The sequence below is a fragment of the Bombina bombina genome, chromosome 2, assembly GCF_027579735.1.
Source record: "Bombina bombina isolate aBomBom1 chromosome 2, aBomBom1.pri, whole genome shotgun sequence".
Taxonomy (NCBI): Eukaryota; Metazoa; Chordata; class Amphibia; order Anura; family Bombinatoridae; genus Bombina; species Bombina bombina.
The window spans coordinates 179,951,472-179,976,340 of NC_069500.1; the positions used below are offsets into that span (position 1 = coordinate 179,951,472).

The following is a 24,869-nucleotide window of genomic DNA, read 5'->3' on the forward strand; positions in this document are numbered from 1 at the left end:
GGATGCTGATTACTGAATGTGAGTGCTGGATCCATACTTGTGTTTTATATATTTATATATATATATATAATAATGCAATAAGTCCAGCACTCACTATGCCATATTTGCTACCGGGGTGCTTCCCATCAAATAATCATATAGTCAGCCACAGAGAGCACTCGCCGTATGTTCGTGTCAAACAAAATTATTTATTAGCTGTAATACAGCTAATAAATCATTTTGTTTGACACGAACATACGGCGAGTGCTGTCTGTGGCTAAATATATATATATATATATATATATATATATATATATATACATATATATATATATATACAGGGAGTGCAGAATTATTAGGCAAATGAGTATTTTGACCACATCATCCTCTTTATGCATGTTGTCTTACTCCAAGCTGTATAGGCTCGAAAGCCTACTACCAATTAAGCATATTAGGTGATGTGCATCTCTGTAATGAGAAGGGGTGTGGTCTAATGACATCAACACCCTATATCAGGTGTGCATAATTATTAGGCAACTTCCTTTCCTTTGGCAAAATGGGTCAAAAGAAGGACTTGACAGGCTCAGAAAAGTCAAAAATAGTGAGATATCTTGCAGAGGGATGCAGCACTCTTAAAATTGCAAAGCTTCTGAAGCGTGATCATCGAACAATCAAGCGTTTTATTCAAAATAGTCAACAGGGTCGCAAGAAGCGTGTGGAAAAACCAAGGCGCAAAATAACTGCCCATGAACTGAGAAAAGTCAAGCGTGCAGCTGCCAAGATGCCACACCAGTTTGGCCATATTTCAGAGCTGCAACATCACTGGAGTGCCCAAAAGCACAAGGTGTGCAATACTCAGAGACATGGCCAAGGTAAGAAAGGCTGAAAGACGACCACCACTGAACAAGACACACAAGCTGAAACGTCAAGACTGGGCCAAGAAATATCTCAAGACTGATTTTTCTAAGGTTTTATGGACTGATGAAATGAGAGTGAGTCTTGATGGGCCAAATGGATGGGCCCGTGGCTGGATTGGTAAAGGGCAGAGAGCTCCAGTCCGACTCAGACGCCAGCAAGGTGGAGGTGGAGTACTGGTTTGGGCTGGTATCATCAAAGATGAGCTTGTGGGGCCTTTTCGGGTTGAGGATGGAGTCAAGCTCAACTCCCAGTCCTACTGCCAGTTTCTGGAAGACACCTTCTTCAAGCAGTGGTACAGGAAGAAGTCTGCATCCTTTAAGAAAAACATGATTTTCATGCAGGACAATGCTCCATCACACGCGTCCAAGTACTCCACAGCGTGGCTGGCAAGAAAGGGTATAAAAGAAGAAAATCTAATGACATGGCCTCCTTGTTCACCTGAGAACCTGTGGTCCATCATCAAATGTGAGATTTACAAGGAGGGAAAACAGTACACCTCTCTGAACAGTGTCTGGGAGGCTGTGGTTGCTGCTGCACGCAATGTTGATGGTGAACAGATCAAAACACTGACAGAATCCATGGATGGCAGGATTTTGAGTGTCCTTGCAAAGAAAGGTGGCTATATTGGTCACTGATTTGTTTTTGTTTTGTTTTTGAATGTCAGAAATGTATATTTGTGAATGTTGAGATGTTATATTGGTTTCACTGGTAAAAATAAATAATTGAAATGGGTATATATTTGTTTTTTGTTAAGTTGCCTAATAATTATGCACAGTAATAGTCACCTGCACACACAGATATCCCCCTAAAATAGCTATAACTAAAAACAAACTAAAAACTACTTCCAAAACTATTCAGCTTTGATATTAATGAGTTTTTTGGGTTCATTGAGAACATGGTTGTTGTTCAATAATAAAATTAATCCTCAAAAATACAACTTGCCTAATAATTCTGCACTCCCTGTATATATATATATATATATATATATATATATATATAATTGCATCGGATGAGTAAAAAAATTTACTTTTTCCAGTCTTAAACATTATATGCTATAAATACATCTGAAAATTGTGCTTGTTAACCCCTTGAGTGCTAACGATGGCTCTGAGCCGTCGCAGAGTTTCCCACTCTGGTGCTAACGACGGCTCAGAGCCGTCGCTAGCACTCTCCCACCTTGAGGGAGATCTGGGGGCTCCCACCCGCTCCTACCCTGGCGTTCAGGCCTGCATAGTGACAGGCATCGCCGAGGCTTCACCTTATGCGCGGTGACATCACTCGCAATGATGTGATGATGTCACCGCTCAACTTTATTTAAAATTCACAATGTTAAGTATAGGAGCAGGGGTCATGCTGCTTAGTAGCCTGTATCTCAGGCATAAAAGCAGCTACAGACTCCCAAGACCCACCGTTAGAAAGGTAATCGCCTAACCTTTCCAACAGTGGGGATCTGAAAGAAAAAAAAAAAGTTAAAATATATATATATATATATATATATATATTTAAAAAACAAAACAAAAAAACAAACTTAAAACAGCTTAGCACCCAGGTTGGAAAGTGCTTAGCACTCAAAGGGTTAAATATACTTTTGTTTACCCCCCTCCTCCCTTACCTTCTCTATAGTCACTTGCTTTTTAAGGTGGATTATCAGTTTTGAACCAGCAGTGGGCATACTAGGTAGTTTAAGTGTGAATATTATTGTGAATATAAATATATTTATATTTAGTCTGAGATTAGGAAATAATAAATGTATGTTTGTTTAAATACCTGCTAAATAAATCATTACTTAGTAACAACGTTGAATCAGTGCTAAACCACCTTAAGGGAAGATAGAGGACAGACTACCCCAGTCTCTTTCCATTTGCAAACATATTTCATACTATAAATCCATATAAGTTTGTGATTGGTTAGCAAGTGTTTTTTTGTTCTGGGGGACAGGCAAATTAATGGGGGGGGGGGAGAACGTAAAACAATATCTTTATTTGACAAAATAAGGCTGCATTATTCATTGCTAAATTCTTCTCAGATATGAAGGTACATTATCATGCAGTTTATAATTTGTATTTTATGTCCCTTTAATGGTTTACAATATCTCACCCTGGTTGAGAATTTTATAAACTTAGTATTATCTACATAGATAGCAGACCAATCAGGATTATCTTTCTCTTAAAAATGTTAAATACAAAATAAATGATAAAGTTTTCTTAACATGAAGCTGGGACAATAATTGTAACAGGCAGAATCAACAGAGAGAGCGAGAGTGCTAGTCTTCATTACATATTCCTTTTGAAGATATCACTTAATACCATTTCTGATACTATATTTTGAGAACTAATTAATTTCCATTGTGTATGTTCCATATGCAGTGTACTAAAAACTAAAAGGAAAAAAATGGGAGGTAGCCCCACAACAAGTCTAGAGGATATATAATATCACTTCAAATTTAATCAATAGTTGCAATTAAATATACAGTTCATAATAACATAACACTTATTGGAGATCAAACACCATAAAAGTCAAACATATTTAGAAATGTAGTGTAAATTTCTACTAAAAATATAAAAATGGTACCAAAAAATGTAAAATCAATTGTAAAAAATAAATATTTTTCTTCATAAAAAACCTTATATGGCACAGATATAAAAATATGAAAACAAGATCCACCGAGTTCAAAGTCATATCTACTATTGATTTAATACAGCTCACCTATAGTTGTCTTCAGTAACCGGATACCTCTTAGTGTGGGTTTTTTAAAGCAGGAAGAATGAGTTCAGTTTAGAATCTCTGCACCAGCTTTCTCAATTTCCCGCCAGGTGCCAATATCTCGACCTCCTGAACGGGAACATTTGTGATGGGAAATCTCTATATTTACTTTTTCCTTACACCAAGAGTAGACATGTGCGTTTCGCTCCAAATCGAAATTCGGACGAATTCGCCAAATTCGGAGATTTGAATTTCCGAATTACCCTAGCAACGAAACTAAACTAATCCGAATGCATTTGTAACGAATAAATCTGAATTAGTTCGTATTTATTCGTTACATTTGAATGGCCATGGACTAATCACAATTCAGTATAAAAATTTAATTTATTTATTGAGATTTAGTGAGATAGAACAGTGAAATAATTCCGTTTGTATAACTTGGAACCATATGAATCAACATAACACATACCGAACTTCCGAATTTACAAATCGAATCCGAAACGAATACATCCAAATTTATTTGAATCCGAATGAATATGAAATGAACTGAAACAAATGTTTCCGCTGTGCACATGTCTAACCAAGAGTTAATATCCCAACCTGGTAAATGTTTGACATAAGAGTTTCACCGTTTAGCATCTTCACACAAACCATTTTATTTTTAGTTTTCGACTTTATGGTGGAAATACTCCACAATTTCTCTTTCTATTTCAACAGCAATTTCAGTTGTCATGCATTCTCAGAAGGTCCCGCAGCAGAAGGTGACACAGACCTTATTCTAATCTCTCATCACCACATCAAACTCACAAGCTTGTATACTATCACGCTGGACTCTCTGACCGAACCCCAATAGTTGGGTTCAATCCTTTCACTGCCAGTATGGTGGCATTATAAACAACCTGGGTGGGGGCAGTGTAATATTTTAGGTCTTGTGGAGAACACTGCTATGTTCTGAGAAGATCAGATTGCATATCTCATTCTCAGAAAGATTTTAAATTGTATTTAAAATGCTACTGTGCATTTCTTAACAAGAGAATAATTACAAACCCTAATTACATGTTATACTATCCTCCTATATAATATACTTGCAAGCTATAATGATCCCAGAAGAGGTAACAGGAACTAACTTGACATTGTTTACCTCAAGAACGTCTTGTGGCATCCTCTGGGAAGTTTTGAGAAAACCAGGGAACTTTATTTTAGAGAATCTATTTGCCTTAGTGCGAGCACAGAGCTTACTGGCCAGGAGCCTATCGGCCCTATTTCCCTGGGAATAGTATCGTTTACGCAGTTTCAAGAGATTATTCTTAATTTTAAGGACCTCTTTTGCGGTAATTTCCGCCCGAATGGCTCCTATTTTAGACGCTAAAATCGGGTTGGGAGCTTTTTTATTTTCTTTTTCTAGGTTCCTGAGCTCTCCAAAGAGCTGTGCTAACGTTGCCCCACTGTCCTTCCTAATTTTTGCAGCCCTTTTAATTAGTGTCCCTCTAACAAAAGTTTTCATAGATGCCCAAAGGGTGTCATCTGCGACTGTACCATTGTCATTTAGGAGAAAAAACTCCTGTAAGTCAGTATCCGTTTGTGTCACCCACGGGTCTGCTATTAGAGAGTCTTGAAGTCGCCAAGATGGGTTACCTGTATTTGGAATAGCAGGATTTAAGGCCATTATAAAAAACCAGGGAACTTTGTCTGATATCTGTAAAATGTGATTAAAGGGATAGTGAACCCAAATGTAGCACTCTCTGTCCAAGATTGTGCCTTAAAGAGCTCCAAACCAAAAAAAATCTTTCATGATTCATATAGAGCATGCAGTTTTAATCAACTTTCTATTTTACTCCTATTATCAATTTTTCTTCATTCTCTTGGTATCTTTATTTGAAAAAGCAGGAATGTAAGCATACAAGCTGGCCAATCTTTGGTTCAGCACCTGGGTAGCGCTTGCTGGTTGGTGGCTAAATGTAGTCACCAATCAGCAAGTGCTATCCAGAGCTCTGAACCAAATATATAAATGTATAAAGATACCAAGAGAACGAAGAAAAAGTGATAATAGGAGTAAATTAGAAAATTGTTTAAAATTGCATGCTCTATCTGAATCATGAAAGATAAAAATTTGGGTTCAGTTTCCCTTTAAGGTTTCATAATTAATCCAAAATGATGTATAATTATGTGTTCCTTTTTGATGTTGGTATAGAATTTAGCTTCAGAGAAGGAGGTGGCAGGGTAATCATTAGGATCATGTTGACATTAACATATTGGAGCACATTTGGATGTAAGGTGTAACAAGATAGCAGGCAGATTTATACATTTTCAGCATTGCAAATAAGAAATTATTGACTGCACCTTTAATATATAAAAGCTGCTGAATTAAAATGTGTTGATGTAATCTCTGGAACACTTTCATAGGTTTTCATATGGGGACAAACAAGAAGGAAAGCAAATAACAAATCTCACATTAAACTAGCAAAGGCAGAGATGTCATTTATCATCATTAATTTCTCCTGTTTTCAGCCTACAGACTTTATTGGCAAACAAGCTCTGAAGCAAATAAATGAAAAGGGGCTTCGGAGGAAACTTGTGTATCTCACTGTGAAAACTGATAATGTTGATCCTGAGGGAAATGAAAGCGTCTGGTACAAAGGAAAGGTGAGATGATGGTTTTGTTTCATAAATGAAATCACATTGGTCTCATTGCTGGCTTTGAGTAGTTTAGTTATTTTGTATTTGCATTTTGAGCTTGCATCTCGTAGTATGAGGGGAAAAAAAACTTACAATATTTTCAATAAAGGGCTTCATTCTATATTTCCTAAAAGTGCACATATTAGCAAATCTCACAAGATTCCATCATCCATGGAAATATTTCTACAAGAATATGAGTCAAATGTCAGTGCTCTTAGATTTTCCTATTTTTTTCCAGGTAATCAGCAGATAAATAACCATGCCCCATGTCTCTTGAGCGCATAAGATATGTTTTCTTAACCCTGTGGCTAATACAACCCACACATATCTGCATTATCATGGAGGTTTCATTGCAGGACTAAAAATTGGCATCCTCTTCTAGGTCTCAAGGAAAAGTATTCCACCAATATTTTTTAACCGTATAAATATATATATTTCCTAAAAGTAAACTCCTTAGGGAATAAAAAATTCCTCAATAGGTCTTCGTTTAGAGACTTATGGGCTGAGGAACTGGCTTCAATGTGTGTTTAAGTATTTGCCTTGAATCTAATTTAAATGAAACGAGCACTGAAAGTGTATAGAAATAAATTATCAACTCGGCTACCGTAACAGCATTTCTATGCTTACAGGGACATGAAACCCCACTTTTTTCTTTCATGCTTTAGGTAGAACATACAATTTTAAACAACTTTCCAGTTTACTTCTAGTATCACATTTGATTCATTCTCTTGGTTTCATGCACTACTGGTTTCTAACTGAACACATGGGTGATCCAACGACAATCGGTATATATGTATATATATATATATATATATATATATATATATATATATATATATATATATATATATATATGCAGCCAATTAATCAGCAGCTAGAACCTAGGTTCTTTGCGGCTCTTGAGCTTACCTAGAATAACCTTTCAGCAAAAGATAACAAAAGAAGGAAGCAAATTAAATATTAGAGCATACAATTTTAAACAACTTTCCAATTTACTTCTATCTAATCCAAGGATGACTAATTATGACTTAACTGTCCCTTTAAGCAGCTTTGCACATTTACATTATCTGGCAGGAATAATTTCAGTGTGGGCCCTCCCCTCGTAGAAGCCTATTATGTGAGGGTAAATTACACATTTGAGCTATCTGACATGAGTGCTGTAGCAGGCACCCTACTACTGCTAGTAAAATAAAAATAAAAATTATTTCCCTTTTACTATTACAGTTTTTATATAAATCACCTAAAAAGGTGCAGTGTGTAACATGGTCTCTTACTTCAGTGTAATTCTAATGTAATTTGACAAAGGTGCTGCACTTTTAGAGGTTTTCTATAATCCTGCCCCATTTACACTTGTAGCCTTAATTAATGTAGTTTAGTATGAAACACAGAACAACGATTAAATTGGACAAAGGCAAAATCTTACTAGATGTGCAAATCACAAAATAAAGAGGTTTCTTTCCAACAGAGGCAACATTAAGACATCTAAAAATCAGTTTGACACATGTGCTTAGCTCTGTTAAATCTGGTTCATTTCTCACAACCAGCATGAAAACTGGGATTCATTGCTCTAGTAATTAAACGTGATTTCCTGACTTCTGATGTACGGGGGAAGACAGGATTTGCAACGTGACTGTGTTTGTTGAATCGAATGGATGATCATTTAAAATTCTGAATAACATTTCATGGTCAAACATTGGATACAATAAAAAAAAAGACACTGAGATGTAATATATATATATATATATATATATATATATACACATACACACATACACACATACACACACATATATATACAATATATAAATATGTGTTTATAGTGTGTGTGTGTATATATATATATATATATATATATGTGTGTGTATAGTGTGTGTGTATATAAGTGATATGTATATACATACAGAATTTTAATAATATGCTGTATGTATGTATGTATATATATATATATATATATATATATATATATATATATATATATATTAAAATGTAGATCTGCACTCAGTGGGCTTTGAATAATAAACGTGGTTTATTGTGACGTTTCGGGGATCAAACCATCCCCTTCATCAGATCCCCGAAAGGTCACAATAAACCACGTTTATTATTTAAAGCCCAGTGAGCGCGTATCTACTTTTTACTATTGATACCAGTGTTCCTGACACCCTGGCTATTTGCTGATGAAGTGAGAGTGCTTATCCCATAACTATTACACACACACACACACATATATATATATATATATATATATATATATATATATATATATATATATATATATATATATATATATATATATATATAAGCAAAGAAGAGTTCACTCACCAGGACTTTTTAAAGATTTATTCCTAATATGTGAACGTTTTTGGGGTTTAGCCCCTTCCTCAGACATACATAGCCCCTTCCTCAGACATACATAGAGGAAGGGGCTAAACCCCCGAAAACGTTCACATATTAGGAATAGATCTTTAAAAAGTCCTGGTGAGTGAACTCTTCTTTGCTTCTACAATTATCTCTGTTGCACCCCAGGCATTTGTGACTTGTTATCTGGAGTGCTTGTCTTCTATACATCTATCTATCTATCTATCTATCTATCTATCTATCTATCTATATATATATACAGGGAGTGCAGAATTATTAGGCAAGTTGTATTTTTGAGGATTAATTTTATTATTGAACAACAACCATGTTCTCAATGAACACAAAAAACTCATTAATATCAAAGCTGAATAGTTTTGGAAGTAGTTTTTAGTTTGTTTTTAGTTATAGCTATTTTAGGGGGATATCTGTGTGTGCAGGTGACTATTACTGTGCATAATTATTAGGCAACTTAACAAAAAACAAATATATACCCATTTCAATTATTTATTTTTACCAGTGAAACCAATATAACATCTCAACATTCACAAATATACATTTCTGACATTCAAAAACAAAACAAAAACAAATCAGTGACCAATATAGCCACCTTTCTTTGCAAGGACACTCAAAAGCCTGCCATCCATGGATTCTGTCAGTGTTTTTATCTGTTCACCATCAACATTGCTTGCAGCAGCAACCACAGCCTCCCAGACACTGTTAAGAGAGGTGTACTGTTTTCCCTCCTTGTAAATCTCACATTTGATGATGGACCACAGGTTCTCAATGTGGTTCAGATCAGGTGAACAAGGAGGCCATGTCATTAGATTTTCTTCTTTTATACCCTTTCTTGCCAGCCACGCTGTGGAGTACTTGGACGCGTGTGATGGAGCATTGTCCTGCATGAAAATCATGTTTTTCTTGAAGGATGTAGACTTCTTCCTGTACCACTGCTTGAAGAAGGTGTCTTCCAGAAACTGGCAGTAGGACTGGGAGTTGAGCTTGACTCCATCCTCAACCCGAAAAGGCCCAACAAGCTCATCTTTGATGATACCAGCCCAAACCAGTACTCCACCTCCACCTTGCTGGCGTCTGAGTCGGACTGAAGCTCTCTGCCCTTTACCAATCCAGCCACGGGCCCATCCATCTGGCCCATCAAGACTCACTCTCATTTCATCAGTCCATAAAACCTTAGAAAAATCAGTCTTGAGATATTTCTTGGCCCAGTCTTGACGTTTCAGCTTGTGTGTCTTGTTCAGTGGTGGTCGTCTTTCAGCCTTTCTTACCTTGGCCATGTCTCTGAGTATTGCACACCTTGTGCTTTTGGGCACTCCAGTGATGTTGCAGCTCTGAAATATGGCCAAACTGGTGGCAAGTGGCATCTTGGCAGCTGCACGCTTGACTTTTCTCAGTTCATGGGCAGTTATTTTGCGCCTTGGTTTTTCCACACGCTTCTTGCGACCCTGTTGACTATTTTGAATGCAACGCTTGATTGTTCGATGATCACGCTTCAGAAGCTTTGCAATTTCTTCTGTTAAGTGTGATCAGTCCACGGGTCATCATTACTTCTGGGATATTACTCCTCCCCAACAGGAAGTGCAAGAGGATTCACCCAGCAGAGTTGCATATAGCCCCTCCCCTCTACGTCACCCCCAGTCATTCTCTTGCACCCAACGACTAGATAGGATGTGTGAGAGGACTATGGTGATTTTATTTAGTTTTATTTCTTCAATCAAAAGTTTGTTATTTTTTAATAGCACCGGAGCGTGTTATTCCTTCTCTGGTAGAGTTTGAAGAAGAATCTACCAGAGTTTTTTACTATGATTTTAGCCGGAGTTGTTAAGATCATATTGCTGTTCTCGGCCATCTGAGGAGAGGTAAACTTCAGATCAGGGGGCAGCGGGCAGTTTATTCTGCAAAGAGGTATGTAGCAGTTTTTATTTCTAACAATGGAATTGCTGAGAAAATACTGCCATACCGACATTATATCATGTATGTATAATTTACATTTTTGTTTTCTGGAAAATGGTACTTCTCTGGAATTACACTGTGTATGTAAGATTTTAGCCTAATAGGAATACAATAGGCTTTTTAATAACTCTTAATTATGTTAAACGTTTTTGCTGGAATGTAAAATCATTTTCATTTTCTGAGGTACTGGGTGAATAAAACGTTTGGGCACTATTTTTCCACTTGGCAGTTGCTGGATCTAATTATGACAGTTGCTTAATCTCGCTCACTGTTGTGTGTGAGGGGGTGGGACCTTTTTGGCGCTTTTTGCTACGCATCAAAAATTTCAGTCAAAGCTCTTTGTTTTTCCTGCATGTTCCGGTTTATCTCTACAGAACCCAGGGAGCTTCAAAGCTAATTTGAGGGAAGTAATCTAACAGAACTGTAAGATTGTAGTTGACTGTGATAAAAAACGTTTATCTTTAACTTTTTTATGCCTCAGGGTTAGTTATTTCTTGCTACTGGATACAATCCTTTGCTAAGTTACATTTGGTTTTACAAAGCTGATTGATTTCATCTGTTATATTTACTCAGTGCTTTTCAAGCACAGTTTGTTTTTTTCATTGTAATTTTATTGTATAGTATTTCCAAGTTGCAAGTTTATTTGCTAGTTTGTTAAACATGTCTGATTCAGAAGATGAGACCTGTACTATTTGTACTAAAGCCAAGGTGGAGCCCAATAGAAATTTATGTACTAACTGTATTGATGCTACATTAAGTAAAAGTCAATCTGTACAAATTGAACAAATTTCACCAAACAACGAGGGGAGAGTTATGCCGACTAACTCGCCTCACGTGACAGTACCTGCATCTCCCGCCCGGGACGTGTTCGATATGGCGACGCCAAGTACATCTGGGCGGCCATTACAAATAACATTACAAGATATGGCTACTGTTATGACTGAGGTTTTGGCTAAATTACCAGAACTAAGGGGCAAGCGAGATCACTCTGGGGTGAGAACAGAGTGCGCTGATAATGTTAGAGCCATGTCAGATACTGCGTCACAACTTGCAGAACATGAGGACGGAGAGCTTCATTCTGCAGCTGACGGTTCTGATCCAAACAGATTGGATTCAGATATTTCAAATTTTAAATTTAAGCTGGAAAACCTCCGTGTTTTACTAGGGGAGGTGTTAGCGGCCCTGAATGATTGTAACACAGTTGCAATACCAGAGAAAATGTGTAGATTGGATAAATATTTTGCTGTACCAACAAGTACTGACGTTTTTCCTATACCTAAGAGACTAACTGAAATTATTACTAAGGAGTGGGATAGACCCGGTGTGCCGTTCTCACCCCCTCCGATATTTAGAAAGATGTTTCCGATAGACGCCACCACGCGGGACTTATGGCAAACGCTCCCTAAGGTGGAGGGAGCAGTTTCTACTTTAGCTAAGCGTACCACTATCCCGGTGGAGGATAGCTGTGCCTTTTCAGATCCAATGGATAAAAAATTAGAGGGTTACCTTAAGAAAATGTTTGTTCAACAAGGTTTTATATTGCAACCCCTTGCATGCATTGCGCCGATCACGGCTGCAGCGGCATTCTGGATTGAGTCTCTAGAAGAGAATCTTAGTTCAGCTACGCTGGACGACATTTCAGACAGGCTTAGAGTACTTAAGCTATCTAATTCTTTCATTTCGGAAGCCGTAGTACATTTAATTAAACTTACGGCTAAGAATTCCGGATTCGCCATTCAGGTGCGCAGAGCACTGTGGCTAAAATCCTGGTCAGCTGATGTAACTTCTAAGTCCAAATTACTTAATATACCTTTCAAGGGACAGACCTTATTTGGGCCTGGTTTGAAAGAAATTATCGCTGACATTACAGGAGGTAAGGGCCACGCCCTACCTCAAGACAAAGCTAAACCTAAGGCTAGACAGTCTAATTTTCGTTCCTTTCGGAATTTCAAAGCAGGAGCAGCATCAACTTCCACTACTCCAAAACAAGAAGGATCTGGTGCTCGCTACAGACAAGGCTGGAGACCTAACCAGTCCTGGAACAAGGGTAAGCAGGCCAGGAAACCTGCTGTTGCCACTAAAACAGCATGAATTGAGGGCCCCCGATCCGGGATCGGATCTAGTGGGGGGCAGACTTTCTCTCTTCGCCCAGGCTTGGGCAAGAGATGTCCAGGATCCCTGGGCGCTAGAGATAATATCTCAGGGATACCTTCTGGACTTCAAACACTCTCCTCCAGAGAGAGATTTCATCTGTCAAGGTTGTCGACAGACCAAACAAAGAAAGAAGCGTTTCTGCGCTGTATACAAGAACTATTGTTAATGGGAGTAATCCATCCAGTTCCACGGCTGGAACAGGGAAAAGGGTTTTACTCAAATCTGTTTGTGGTTCCCAAAAAAGAAGGAACTTTCAGACCAATCCTGGACTTAAAGATCCTAAACAAATTCCTAAGAGTTCCATCATTCAAAATGGAGACTATCCGGACAATTTTACCTATGATCCAAGAGGGTCAGTACATGACCACAGTGGACTTAAAGGATGCTTACCTTCACATACCGATTCACAAAGATCATTACCGGTATCTAAGATTTGCCTTTCTAGACAGACATTACCAGTTTGTAGCTCTTCCATTCGGATTGGCTACAGCTCCAAGAATCTTCACAAAGGTTCTAGGTGCTCTTCTGGCAGTACTAAGACCGCGGGGAATTTCGGTAGCTCCCTACCTAGACGACATTCTGATACAAGCTTCAAGCTTTCAAACTGCCAAGTCTCATACAGAGTTAGTACTGGCATTTCTAAGGTCACATGGATGGAAGGTGAACGAAAAGAAAAGTTCACTCGTTCCATTCACAAGAGTTCCCTTCCTGGGGACTCTTATAGATTCTGTAGAAATGAAGATTTACCTGACAGAAGACAGGTTAATAAGACTTCAAAGTGCTTGCCGCACCCTTCATTCCATTCAACACCCATCGGTGGCTCAATGCATGGAGGTAATCGGCTTAATGGTAGCGGCAATGGACATAGTGCCATTTGCCCGCTTACACCTCAGACCACTGCAATTGTGCATGCTGAGTCAGTGGAATGGGGATTACTCAGACTTGTCCCCTTCTCTGAATCTGGATCAAGAGACCAGAAATTCTCTTCTATGGTGGCTTTCTCGGCCACATCTGTCCAGGGGGATGCCATTCAGCAGACCAGACTGGACAATTGTAACAACAGACGCCAGCCTTCTAGGTTGGGGTGCCGTCTGGAATTCTCTGAAGGCTCAGGGACAATGGAGTCAGGAGGAGAGTCTCCTGCCAATAAACATTCTGGAATTGAGAGCAGTTCTCAATGCCCTTCTGGCCTGGCCCCAGTTGACAACTCGGGAGTTCATCAGGTTTCAGTCGGACAACATCACGACTGTAGCTTACATCAACCATCAGGGAGGGACAAGAAGCTCCCTAGCAATGATGGAAGTATCAAAGATAATTCGCTGGGCAGAGTCTCACTCTTGCCACCTGTCAGCAATCCACATCCCGGGAGTGGAAAACTGGGAGGCGGATTTCTTAAGTCGTCAGACTTTTCATCCGGGGGAGTGGGAACTTCATCCGGAGGTCTTTGCCCAAATACTTCGACGTTGGGGCAAACCAGAGATAGATCTCATGGCGTCTCGACAGAACGCCAAGCTTCCTCGCTACGGGTCCAGATCCAGGGATCCAGGAGCAGTCCTAATAGATGCCCTGACAGCACCTTGGGACTTCAGGATGGCTTATGTGTTTCCACCCTTCCCGATGCTTCCTCGATTGATTTCCAGAATCAAACAGGAGAGAGCATCAGTGATTCTGATAGCACCTGCATGGCCACGCAGGACTTGGTATGCAGACCTGGTGGACATGTCATCCTGTCCACCTTGGTCTCTACCTCTGACACAGGACCTTCTGATACAGGGTCCTTTCAAACATCAAAATCTAACTTCTCTGAAGCTGACTGCTTGGAAATTGAACGTTTGATTTTATCAAAACGTGGGTTTTCTGAGTCAGTTATTGACACCTTAATACAGGCTAGGAAGCCTGTTACCAGAAAGATTTACCATAAAATATGGCGTAAATACCTATACTGGTGTGAATCCAAAGGTTACTCTTGGAGTAAGGTTAGGATTCCTAGGATATTGTCTTTTCTACAAGAAGGTTTAGAAAAGGGTTTATCTGCTAGTTCATTAAAGGGACAGATCTCAGCTCTGTCTATTCTGTTACACAAACGTCTGTCAGAAGTGCCAGACGTTCAGGCTTTTTGTCAGGCTTTAGCGAGGATTAAGCCTGTGTTTAAGACTGTTGCTCCACCATGGAGTTTAAATCTTGTTCTAAACGTTTTACAGGGCGTTCCGTTTGAACCCCTCCATTCCATTGATATAAAGTTGTTATCTTGGAAAGTTCTATTTTTAATGGCTATTTCCTCGGCTCGAAGAGTCTCTGAGTTATCAGCCTTACATTGTGATTCTCCTTATTTGATTTTTCATTCGGATAAGGTAGTTCTGCGTACTAAACCTGGGTTCTTACCCAAGGTAGTCACTAACAGGAATATCAATCAAGAGATTGTTGTTCCTTCTTTGTGTCCAAATCCTTCTTCAAAGAAGGAACGCTTACTACATAATCTGGATGTAGTTCGTGCCCTAAAATTTTACTTGCAGGCAACTAAGGAATTTCGACAAACGTCTTCTCTGTTTGTCGTGTACTCTGGACAGAGGAGAGGTCAAAAGGCTTCGGCAACCTCTCTTTCTTTTTGGCTTCGTAGTATAATACGTTTAGCTTATGAGACTGCTGGACAGCAGCCTCCTGAAAGAATTACAGCCCATTCTACTAGAGCTGTGGCTTCCACTTGGGCCTTCAAGAATGAGGCCTCTGTTGAACAGATTTGCAAGGCTGCAACTTGGTCTTCACTTCATACTTTTTCCAAATTTTACAAATTTGACACATTTGCTTCCTCGGAGGCTATGTTTGGGAGAAAGGTTCTTCAGGCAGTGGTTCCTTCTGTATAAAGAGCCTGCCTATCCCTCCCGTCATCCGTGTACTTTTGCTTTGGTATTGGTATCCCAGAAGTAATGATGACCCGTGGACTGATCACACTTAACAGAAGAAAACATAATTTATGCTTACCTGATAAATTCCTTTCTTCTGTAGTGTGATCAGTCCACGGCCCGCCCTGTTTTTAAGGCAGGTATTTATTTTTAAATTATACTCCAGTCACCACTACACCCTTGGTTCCTCCTTTCTCGTTTTTTGTCCTTGGTCGAATGACTGGGGGTGACGTAGAGGGGAGGGGCTATATGCAACTCTGCTGGGTGAATCCTCTTGCACTTCCTGTTGGGGAGGAGTAATATCCCAGAAGTAATGATGACCCGTGGACTGATCACACTACAGAAGAAAGGAATTTATCAGGTAAGCATAAATTATGTTTTTAAGAGTGCTGCATCCCTCTGCAAGATATCTCACTATTTTTTACTTTTCTGAGCCTGTCAAGTCCTTCTTTTGACCCATGCCAAAGAAAAGGAAGTTGCCTAATAATTATGCACACCTGATATAGGGTGTTGATGTCATTAGACCACACCCCTTCTCATTACAGAGATGCACATCACCTAATATGCTTAATTGGTAGTAGGCTTTCGAGCCTATACAGCTTGGAGTAAGACAACATGCATAAATGTGGTCAAAATACTCATTTGCCTAATAATTCTGCACTCCCTGTATATATATATATAGGTTAATAAAAAGACTATGATTGCGCGAAAGCCCAAAAGGTGGAAAATAACAGAGTCAGTAGAATGCACATGCCCCATTTTTCATTTTTCTCAAAGGGGGTTACTGGGATACCCTTCCCCGCAATATTTTTTTTTAAATTAAAGTATATTACTTTGTATTAAATAAAAGTGCCAGATAGTTGATATATTGGCACCCTACAACCCAATTGCATCCATTAATCTCCAGTTTAAATTGTAGCTTTCCAGCCCAAGCTGCTGCAGCCCACCGGGAGATCTCCTGGTATCCTGGTAGGCCAATCCGCCCTTGGGGCATAGCTTCGTTAGTGGGACTTAAAGGGACAGTCTACACTAAAATTGTTATTGTTTCAAAAGATAGATAATGCCTTTACTACCTATTCCCCAGATTTGCACAAACAACATTGATATATTAATATACTTTATAACCTTTAAACCTCTAAATTTCTGTCTGTTTCTAAGCCACTCAATCATATGCTTTTTTTATTAGCTTTTTACAACAGGGGAGTGATAGTTCATGTGAGCCATATAGATAACATTGTGCTCACGCCCCTTGGTTGTGCACAACACAGCACTTATTGACTTAAATGCAAGTCAATAGATAATAAATAAAAAGTCATGTGATCAGGGGGCTGTCAGAAGATGCTTACATACAATGTAATCACAGAGGTAAAAGTATATTAATATAACCATGTTTTCTGTGCAAACATGGGTTTACTTTCATAATGGAAGTCACAGTGAGACTTTGTTGCAGTAAGAGTTTCTGGGCAGTAACACAGATTGGACTTGGCTTATGTGTTTCCTCTCATACTAGGTGTTTACCAAGACAAAGCAGAAATAGTGGCACTACTGTCCTGTGGGTGACATATTTTTGTTATTCTTTTTTTACTTGAGTTACCCTGAACTCTATGATCATACCATCTTCTTCAAAGTTCATGTCTTCATCTGAACATCTAAAAGCTTAGTTACTGAGCAGCAGCATTGAAAATTGATATGATCTGATACAGTGGAATTCTTTCATATTTATTTTTTGTGGGGGGAGGGGGCTGTAGTGATTTTCTCTATTAGCTAAGGAGTTGCTATACCTTGGAACAGGTGTGCACAATGCACTCCCTACTGATATTTTCTAAAAGTGGGGTGACATTTTACAGTTTCTGTAATGTTTATAGTTAAAAAAAAAAACACTCAATGACTCTCTATACTAAGAATTTATGGAATATCTGAATGGTAATTCACTAGGCCTGAGGTTCACAGGAACACACAATTGAACTGAAGTAAATTTCTTGGATCTAACTAATGCATTAATAACCACATTAAGTACAAGAACTTATAGGAAACCCACTGCAGGCAATATGATTTTATACGCTGCCTCCCAACACCCTAAACATCTTATACAAGCCATTCCAAAGGGACAGTTTATCAGACTGAGAAGGAACACACAATCAGATGATACTTATGCCAATAAGTCTATAGCATTACGAGATAGACTTGTAAATAGGGGATAAGAGAAATACCTTAGAAAAGTGTTGTAAAGAGGTGAAACTTTACAATACATGCAACAATCAACAGAAAAGCAAGGGATACAAAGATAATGGTTTTGCTAACTCTGTAGTTTTCACTACAGAATACACTTCACAGTATGAAACCATAGTAAACACATGCACCTTTTACTAGGTGACAATATTCTGAAGCCTTTTGTTAAGAATTGTAGATTTGTATCAAAGAAACCAAAAACTTTGGCCCAAACATTGTCCCCTAGCCTAGTGAAAAGAAATATTCCTGATGACACTGGCAGATGGCTAACTAGTAAAGACAATTTCAGATGTGGAAGCAGAAGTTGTTATACTTGTGCCACCATCCTACAATGTAATACATGTGAATCCAGTGTAACAAATCAAAAATATGAGATCAATTTCTATGCCAGTTGTGGTACCCAATAGGTGGTCTACATGTTGACCTGCAATCTGTGTAAATGACATCAAAAACCTGCAGAGAAATCAGTAAGAGAGTGGGAGAACATATTAGAGATGTTAATAATTATGTAAAATAATAGTCAGTAGCAAGCCATTTTAACGGCACTCACTTTACTGATACAGCTATATATATATATATCTGTACAAGTAATAGACCGAGCCAGAGGAGGCAACAAGGGTAAAATATTAGATAAAAAATAATTATTTTGGATTTTAAAATTAAAAATCCGCCTACCTTTGGGAATGAACAGAGAATGTGACATCAGTTATTTCATTGACAATTCATGGTCTGGCTCCCATTTTTCTATATTGTATTCCCTATATTGTATTCTTTAGCTCTTGTTTATGTGATAGTTTTTATCACAAAGAAATATCAACATCAGTACAAAACACTACAGATGCACACATACACGTAGTATTGTGCATACCTGTAAGGCACGCTCTGTAGGATGTCAAAAGCCAATTAATATAAATTATAATGTGTTTGAGTTTTGTTAATTCATTCTATACATTAATGCTAAGGGTAATCTTTTTTTAAACTTTTATTTATAGCCAATAATGGGTACAGTAATACAAAGTAAGTTCGTAGTCCACCTCGCAGGGTGGATTAGTAAAAGGTAGAAAATTCAATACAGTGAATTCAATACATTAAATTGTAGCGACACAATGTATAACTGAATATTTTCAATGATTCTACACATGTTCAAATAAATACGGTATATGCGTGTACCACAATATTGTTTTTTAAGTAATTTTAAATCTAACATACACTACATACACACAAACTAAACAAACAAACAATCCCAGTCAAACAAACAAAACAAAAACAAAAACGAAAAATGAGCATAGGCTGCCCCCCTCCACCTAGCTACCGAGAGACTTGGCATGAGTAGCGGCCTGAAAGTTTATATCATTAGTCTAATGCTGAGAATATTTTGATGAATTTTACGTAAATCCTCTGCTTAAATCAGGGTGTTTCAAGTGTAGGCAAGGGAGAAATGTGCTGCAGGCGTCCAGATTGTCCCTGAGGCTTAATCTCTAACGTCAAACCCATGATTTATTACTTAATCTTCTTGGCCATATGTGCAGTGTTATTATAATATCATATAGCTAACTTACAAGCAATAGGAATATATGTGATTAGATAGCAGTATGACAAAGGAAGGTTTATACAGTGTTCCCAATTTACATCAGTGAAGTGTTCGTAGGAGTAAACTTAGGCCATGGTCTTAGAAATAGTGTCAGAGGGTTGACAGGGTAATAATTATATCCAGGTAGGGGCTATTGGATCAGGCAATGCTGTACTATGTCTGTGGTGTCTGAGATATCATCCAAAGTATGCATACAAGTACTACAACACTATTCTGGGGGCTTTTTAATGCAGTTTCCCACTTATTTGAGTAAATAATACCACCTATAATGTAAAAAAGTGGGGTAGAGGACAGAATCCACAAGGCATAAACACTTTGTGGGGACTGCAAGGGGGCCTACAATTCAAGATACTAGACAGTTTTTGTGTAGAGACCCATATTATGTATAGCGTGTCATATCAGATTAATAAAGTGAAACAGCATGTTTTTGCACAAAAGATAATGTAAGAGGTACTTATATGTGAGATGTAAATTGCATTGTGCAAAGTGACAGTATTGAGAGAGAATTAACATAGGCAATGTTGTTACTTGGTGCTTGTTTAGGAGATAGTGCAGGCATACATTCATCAAAACTGCAGGCAACCTGTCACAGAGAAATACCAGTGCCGTTCCTCTATAGCAGTGCCTTGTGGAATTCCAAAACATGAGGGGGTCGAGCAGAATACCTCACTATTGCAAAGGACAGGATAATGTCCAACCCCCCACACCAGCAGAGAAGTGGGAAAAAAAAAAAAAAAGAACATAAATTAAAGCAGAGATATACTCGGTATGACCTGTTCAAAGTGCAGTAGGATATTAACGTTGCAGCAATCTTGAAAAGGAATTTGTTACACTTACGGCCGTTCTGACCAGGGAATCTCCCCACCTGCTCATACATGGACGGCCCCCGAGATCTACAACATTGAGGCTCCCACTATCTGCATATGCAGTTAATTAAGCTATAAATATGTCCAGCAAATAAAACTACTTGACATTCAAAAGGAATAGCATAGATAAGGGTTTAAGTAGGTTGCGGATGAAACGCTTAGCCCCATGTCACGGCTCCAATGTCAGATATGTGTTGATTCTTAATGAAGTATGTATAGTGAACTGAGGGTGTGGAGCATCAGCCCAGACCAAAATGAACACATAGAATGCAGAGGGGCAGTGAAACATACTTAGAGCCCTGCTAACCAATATTACAATGCATGATCAACAGATGGGATCAAACCTGTCATCCCAACTATAATTTACAAAGATTTATATCTCCGAGTGAGAAGACCGATATATATATTGGTAAACTACTTCTATAGCTACTCCTAAATGTTTCAAAAGCTGTTGGCAGAGAAGGCTAAAGTGTTCAGGTGGGTATGCAGGCAGTACTTAATTCACGATATCAGCCAGAATCCTCTCCATTAAACTTGTAAAGCAACCTGTGACATGTAGCATGTAGTTGCGCTGGCAAAGTAATAAGGGGGTTAAGCCTGACATGAGCAGCGCATTCAAATTAAGCCTTAATAAGATACGTGATAGATGTTAGAACACCATCCACACGAATTGATCACACACAAAATAAAACAAATAACTATAATACATGCAGACATCTATAGCGATGGGAGGGGAGTGAGACACAGTGCCAATCTCAGAAGTAAAGCGTTTACACTCTATGCGGAGTACATTCACATTTAACCCAAGGGAGTGCATGCATACTGGGCATTACTGTAGACATTTGAAACGTTCAGGTATAATGTCGGACTTCACTGTGCCGTAGCTTATTGGCATCTATATTCATGTAAGAGTGTAATATGATCAGACCAGACTATAAATCCAGTAAGGCACAGCCCTCAGAATTCAGGATAGTTTAAATCTCAGCATTTGCTTTTGGGCGCATACATAAGTTGTCAGTCTTGTACAGTCATCGGGAAAGCATTGATCATTACCAGGCAGAGGGACCCAATCAACATTATATACCCCCACTTGGTTCTGAGAATCAGTGAGACCCTGAACCGGCACATAATGGAGTATCAATCAGCCGATAAGTCTTAGTCCTGGAGTGGCGATTTATAATAGTGCAGCTCCAGTGTTAGCTGCCGGCTCAGTATCTGCCGCTATTAAAGTCATCAAAAAATAGATCAGCCGATTCCAGCACGGACTGTAAACAAGTAACCGTACCTCACGGAGCGATATTGGGCAGTCTGATCTCTCAGAGAGGAGCGGCTCTGTCTCGGGTGTTTCGGAAGGCAATGATTGTGATCCCTGGTCAGCACACCTCCACAATCACCAGCCACAGCTCTCCTAGGTGGTCTTTGTGCGAATGTGCTAGCTGTTCCTTGTGAGTCAGGAGCTGCAGATGAGCCTGTTGTCTCAGATAGCTCCGTGGCCTCCACCACTCCCCGCTCCACTCCTTGGCTAGGGATTATAGGTGTCGCGGGCAAATTAGCCGCCTCATGGTACGGCGTCTCCAGCCAAAGATGGCGCTCAGCAGACAGAAATGGGGACATGTGAGCTTGCGTCTCTGCTAGCAGTCGCTGCATGGTTGTGTCCAATTTAGTGATCGCTGGAAGCAGCAGGGCTCTCAAGGCAGGCAACATGTCTTGCATTTGACAATATTCAGTTAGGATAGCCATAGTGTTAGAACGTCCGTGCAGTAGGTCTCTATCCAATTTAACTCTGCTAAGGGTAATCTTAACCATGAAAGAGTAAGCAGGAATTTAGAGTGTATTTACTTATTTTCTTCATAAATCAAAGTCCACAGCTGCATTCATTACTTTTGGGAATTTAGAACCTGGCCAACAGGAGGAGGCAAAGACACCACAGCCAAAGGCTTAAATACTCCTCCCACTTCCCTAATCCCCCAGTCATTCTTTGCCTTTCGTCCCAGGAGGTTGGCAGAGAAGTGTCAGAAGTTTTCGATAGTCTCTTATGGAGGGTAGTACTCTTTGGCTTGGGACTGGAGTTTTAAGTAGTCCTGTTAGCCTCTCAGTGAGAGCATGGGTGAAAGTCCGGAGATGCAGGGAGAGTCTTTCTGCGAAACCATCCCGACTCATGTTAAAGGGACAGTCTACACCAGAATTTTTATTGTTTTAAAAGATATATAATCCCTTTATTACCTATTCCCGAGTTTTGCATAACCAACACAGTTATATTAATATACTTTTAACCTCTGTGATTATCTTGTATCTAAGCCTCTACAAACTGCCCCTTTATTTCAGTTCTTTTGACAGACTTGCAGTTTAGCCAATCAGTGCCTGCTCCCAGATAACTTCTCATGCACAGGCACAGTGTTATCTATATGAAACACATGAACTAACACCCTATAGTGCTGAAAAACTGTTAAAATGCATTCTGAAAAGAGGTGGCCTTCAAGGTCTAAGAAATTAGCACATGAACCTCCTAGGTTAAGCTTTCAACTAAGAATACCAAGAGAACAAAGCGAAATTGGTGATAAAAGTAAATTGAAAAATTGTTTAAAATTACATGCCCTATCTGAATCATGAAAGTTTATTTTGGCCTAGACTGTCCCTTTAACAGCTCCATAAGCAATTGGCATTGACGAGTTTCGCTGCCTGCTTTTTTCTCTCAAGTCCATGGCAGAGACGACGCTACTAACTGTCACACTTGAAGGGCCGTGTTCTTGTTCCACGGCATAGATTCCGGTAAGATCGTTTCATTTCACTTTCATCATGGATGTATTGTAATTTCAACTGTTTATCCAAAAGGGGCTACAACCTTTCGGGGATAATTTTAACATAGGGTCTCAGTGAGGCTCCTTTTTGTATCTAGGAATCAAGGGTTAATATCAAGGGTTAATATCTCCTGAGGGGGATTGGGGTTTATAATCATGTTTGTTATGTGATTCTGTCTGCTACTGTGTAGTTGTGCTTCAGGTCATGGCTAATTTGGAACATAACTGCCTATGTTTAGTGACGCAGCCTTTTCGGTCGTGTGCGCTTTTGCACTGTTTACCTTGTGACCCCATTTTCCTGACCGCTTGGCGACCGAGAAATCCTGGTCCGCTGGTGTCTGGTTCTCTGGAGGCAACAGTGTCCTAGTTATGGAGGATTCTCAGAGACGAATGTCTCTGATTCAGACTTGGGTGATACATGCCCATCAGTTATATTTCGAATGCCGTTTTAGAGTGCTCTGTTTCTCGGGATCGGGGAATCGGGTGCCCACTGAGCCATCCATCTCTGGGGATTGTATTTCTCACGAGACGAGTTCCCTACCATCAACTCTTTCAACACATACAGGTAACCCAAACGCTACTTATCCTTTCTAGGGAGTGTGGCCTGTTCCTACCGGACGTTACGACATGGTTTCGCATGGTCATATCTTTGGTGCTGGTGCATCTGCACCTCCCGGGAGTGTGCTTACGATAATGTCCTTGTTTCGTTAACCGGGGCTCGTCAGCGATGGAATCGCCTGGTCCAGTATAGCCTTTCGGGGAAGCGACTGCCCCTGAGGCCTCAGGGGTCAACCTTCGGGGCCGGTGTTTCCTTTTGTTCCGGCGGAGGTATGTTGCGCCTTTCGTTATAGACTGGCGCACCTTCGTGTCCTACTAAGGCACGTTTTTGGCGTTGCTGGAGGATCCCACTCTTAATGGGTCTGGGGATTCTCAGTCTTACTCTTCGACTGGCTTGCATACATAGACATAAGGGGATGAAGTAATCCTCTTATAGACTGTTATTTGTGTATCCTTTTCCAGTTCTGAGCTTGGAAGTCTCGGACCCCTGTTGGGCTGGTCCTGAGGATCTGTCCTTTCTTCCTGGGCGATAACCTACGGGTTGCCTTATCTTTTATTTCCATTCGGTGAGGATGATTTATTATTTATTTCCTCTCTGGAATTGATACTCGCGATTTTGTGGTCGCTCTGTTTACAAAAGTCTGTCTGACTGTTCTTTATCCCTCCATCATCGGGGGAGACTCTATGTGGCCTTGACAGTGCTGGGGCCCTTGGTATCAGGCTGGTCCTGACTGGGTACAAATCCTTCTGTCTTTGAGGCCTAGTTCAGACACGTGGCACCTTTTTTATGTCCAGTTGGTCCGGTGAGGGTGCCTAGTGATCACAATATGATTTGTGATTGATTGTCTTGTTATACAAGCTTCAACTAGTATCCCGAGAGGACTTGAGGGTACGTGTTTGCTTAGGGGCATGGGGGATTGGTTCAGTCTTCATTCGCCTTTCAATCTAGTGGGCCCGGACTCCGTTAAGATCCGCGGCGACATGCTCAGTTGTTTCTGCTTTTTCTGGGAACTAGAGTGTTCCTTCCCGTTGTGGGTTGGAGGATTTAAGTCTTCATACCGCCGTTCTTACGGTTTTGCCTTTCATGGTCTCTTTGGAAGTGTCCTTTTAGGACCTGTTCCTTTTAGAGGTTCTCTTCCTTTGGGTTGAGACTTTCTGGACTTCGTCTGTTTTT

At 39.6% G+C, this 24,869-nt stretch overlaps 1 protein-coding gene across 1 annotated transcript in view; it reads left to right on the plus strand.

The window, feature by feature from the left end:
- DMGDH (dimethylglycine dehydrogenase) overlaps positions 1-24,869 on the plus strand; it is a 271,725-nt gene that overhangs the window by 242,992 nt on the left and 3,864 nt on the right. Inside the window, exon 15 of the mRNA XM_053701370.1 lies at positions 6,109-6,243. Within this exon, the coding sequence (XP_053557345.1) occupies positions 6,109-6,243 (135 nt within the window). The remainder of the gene's footprint in view (positions 1-6,108; positions 6,244-24,869) is intronic.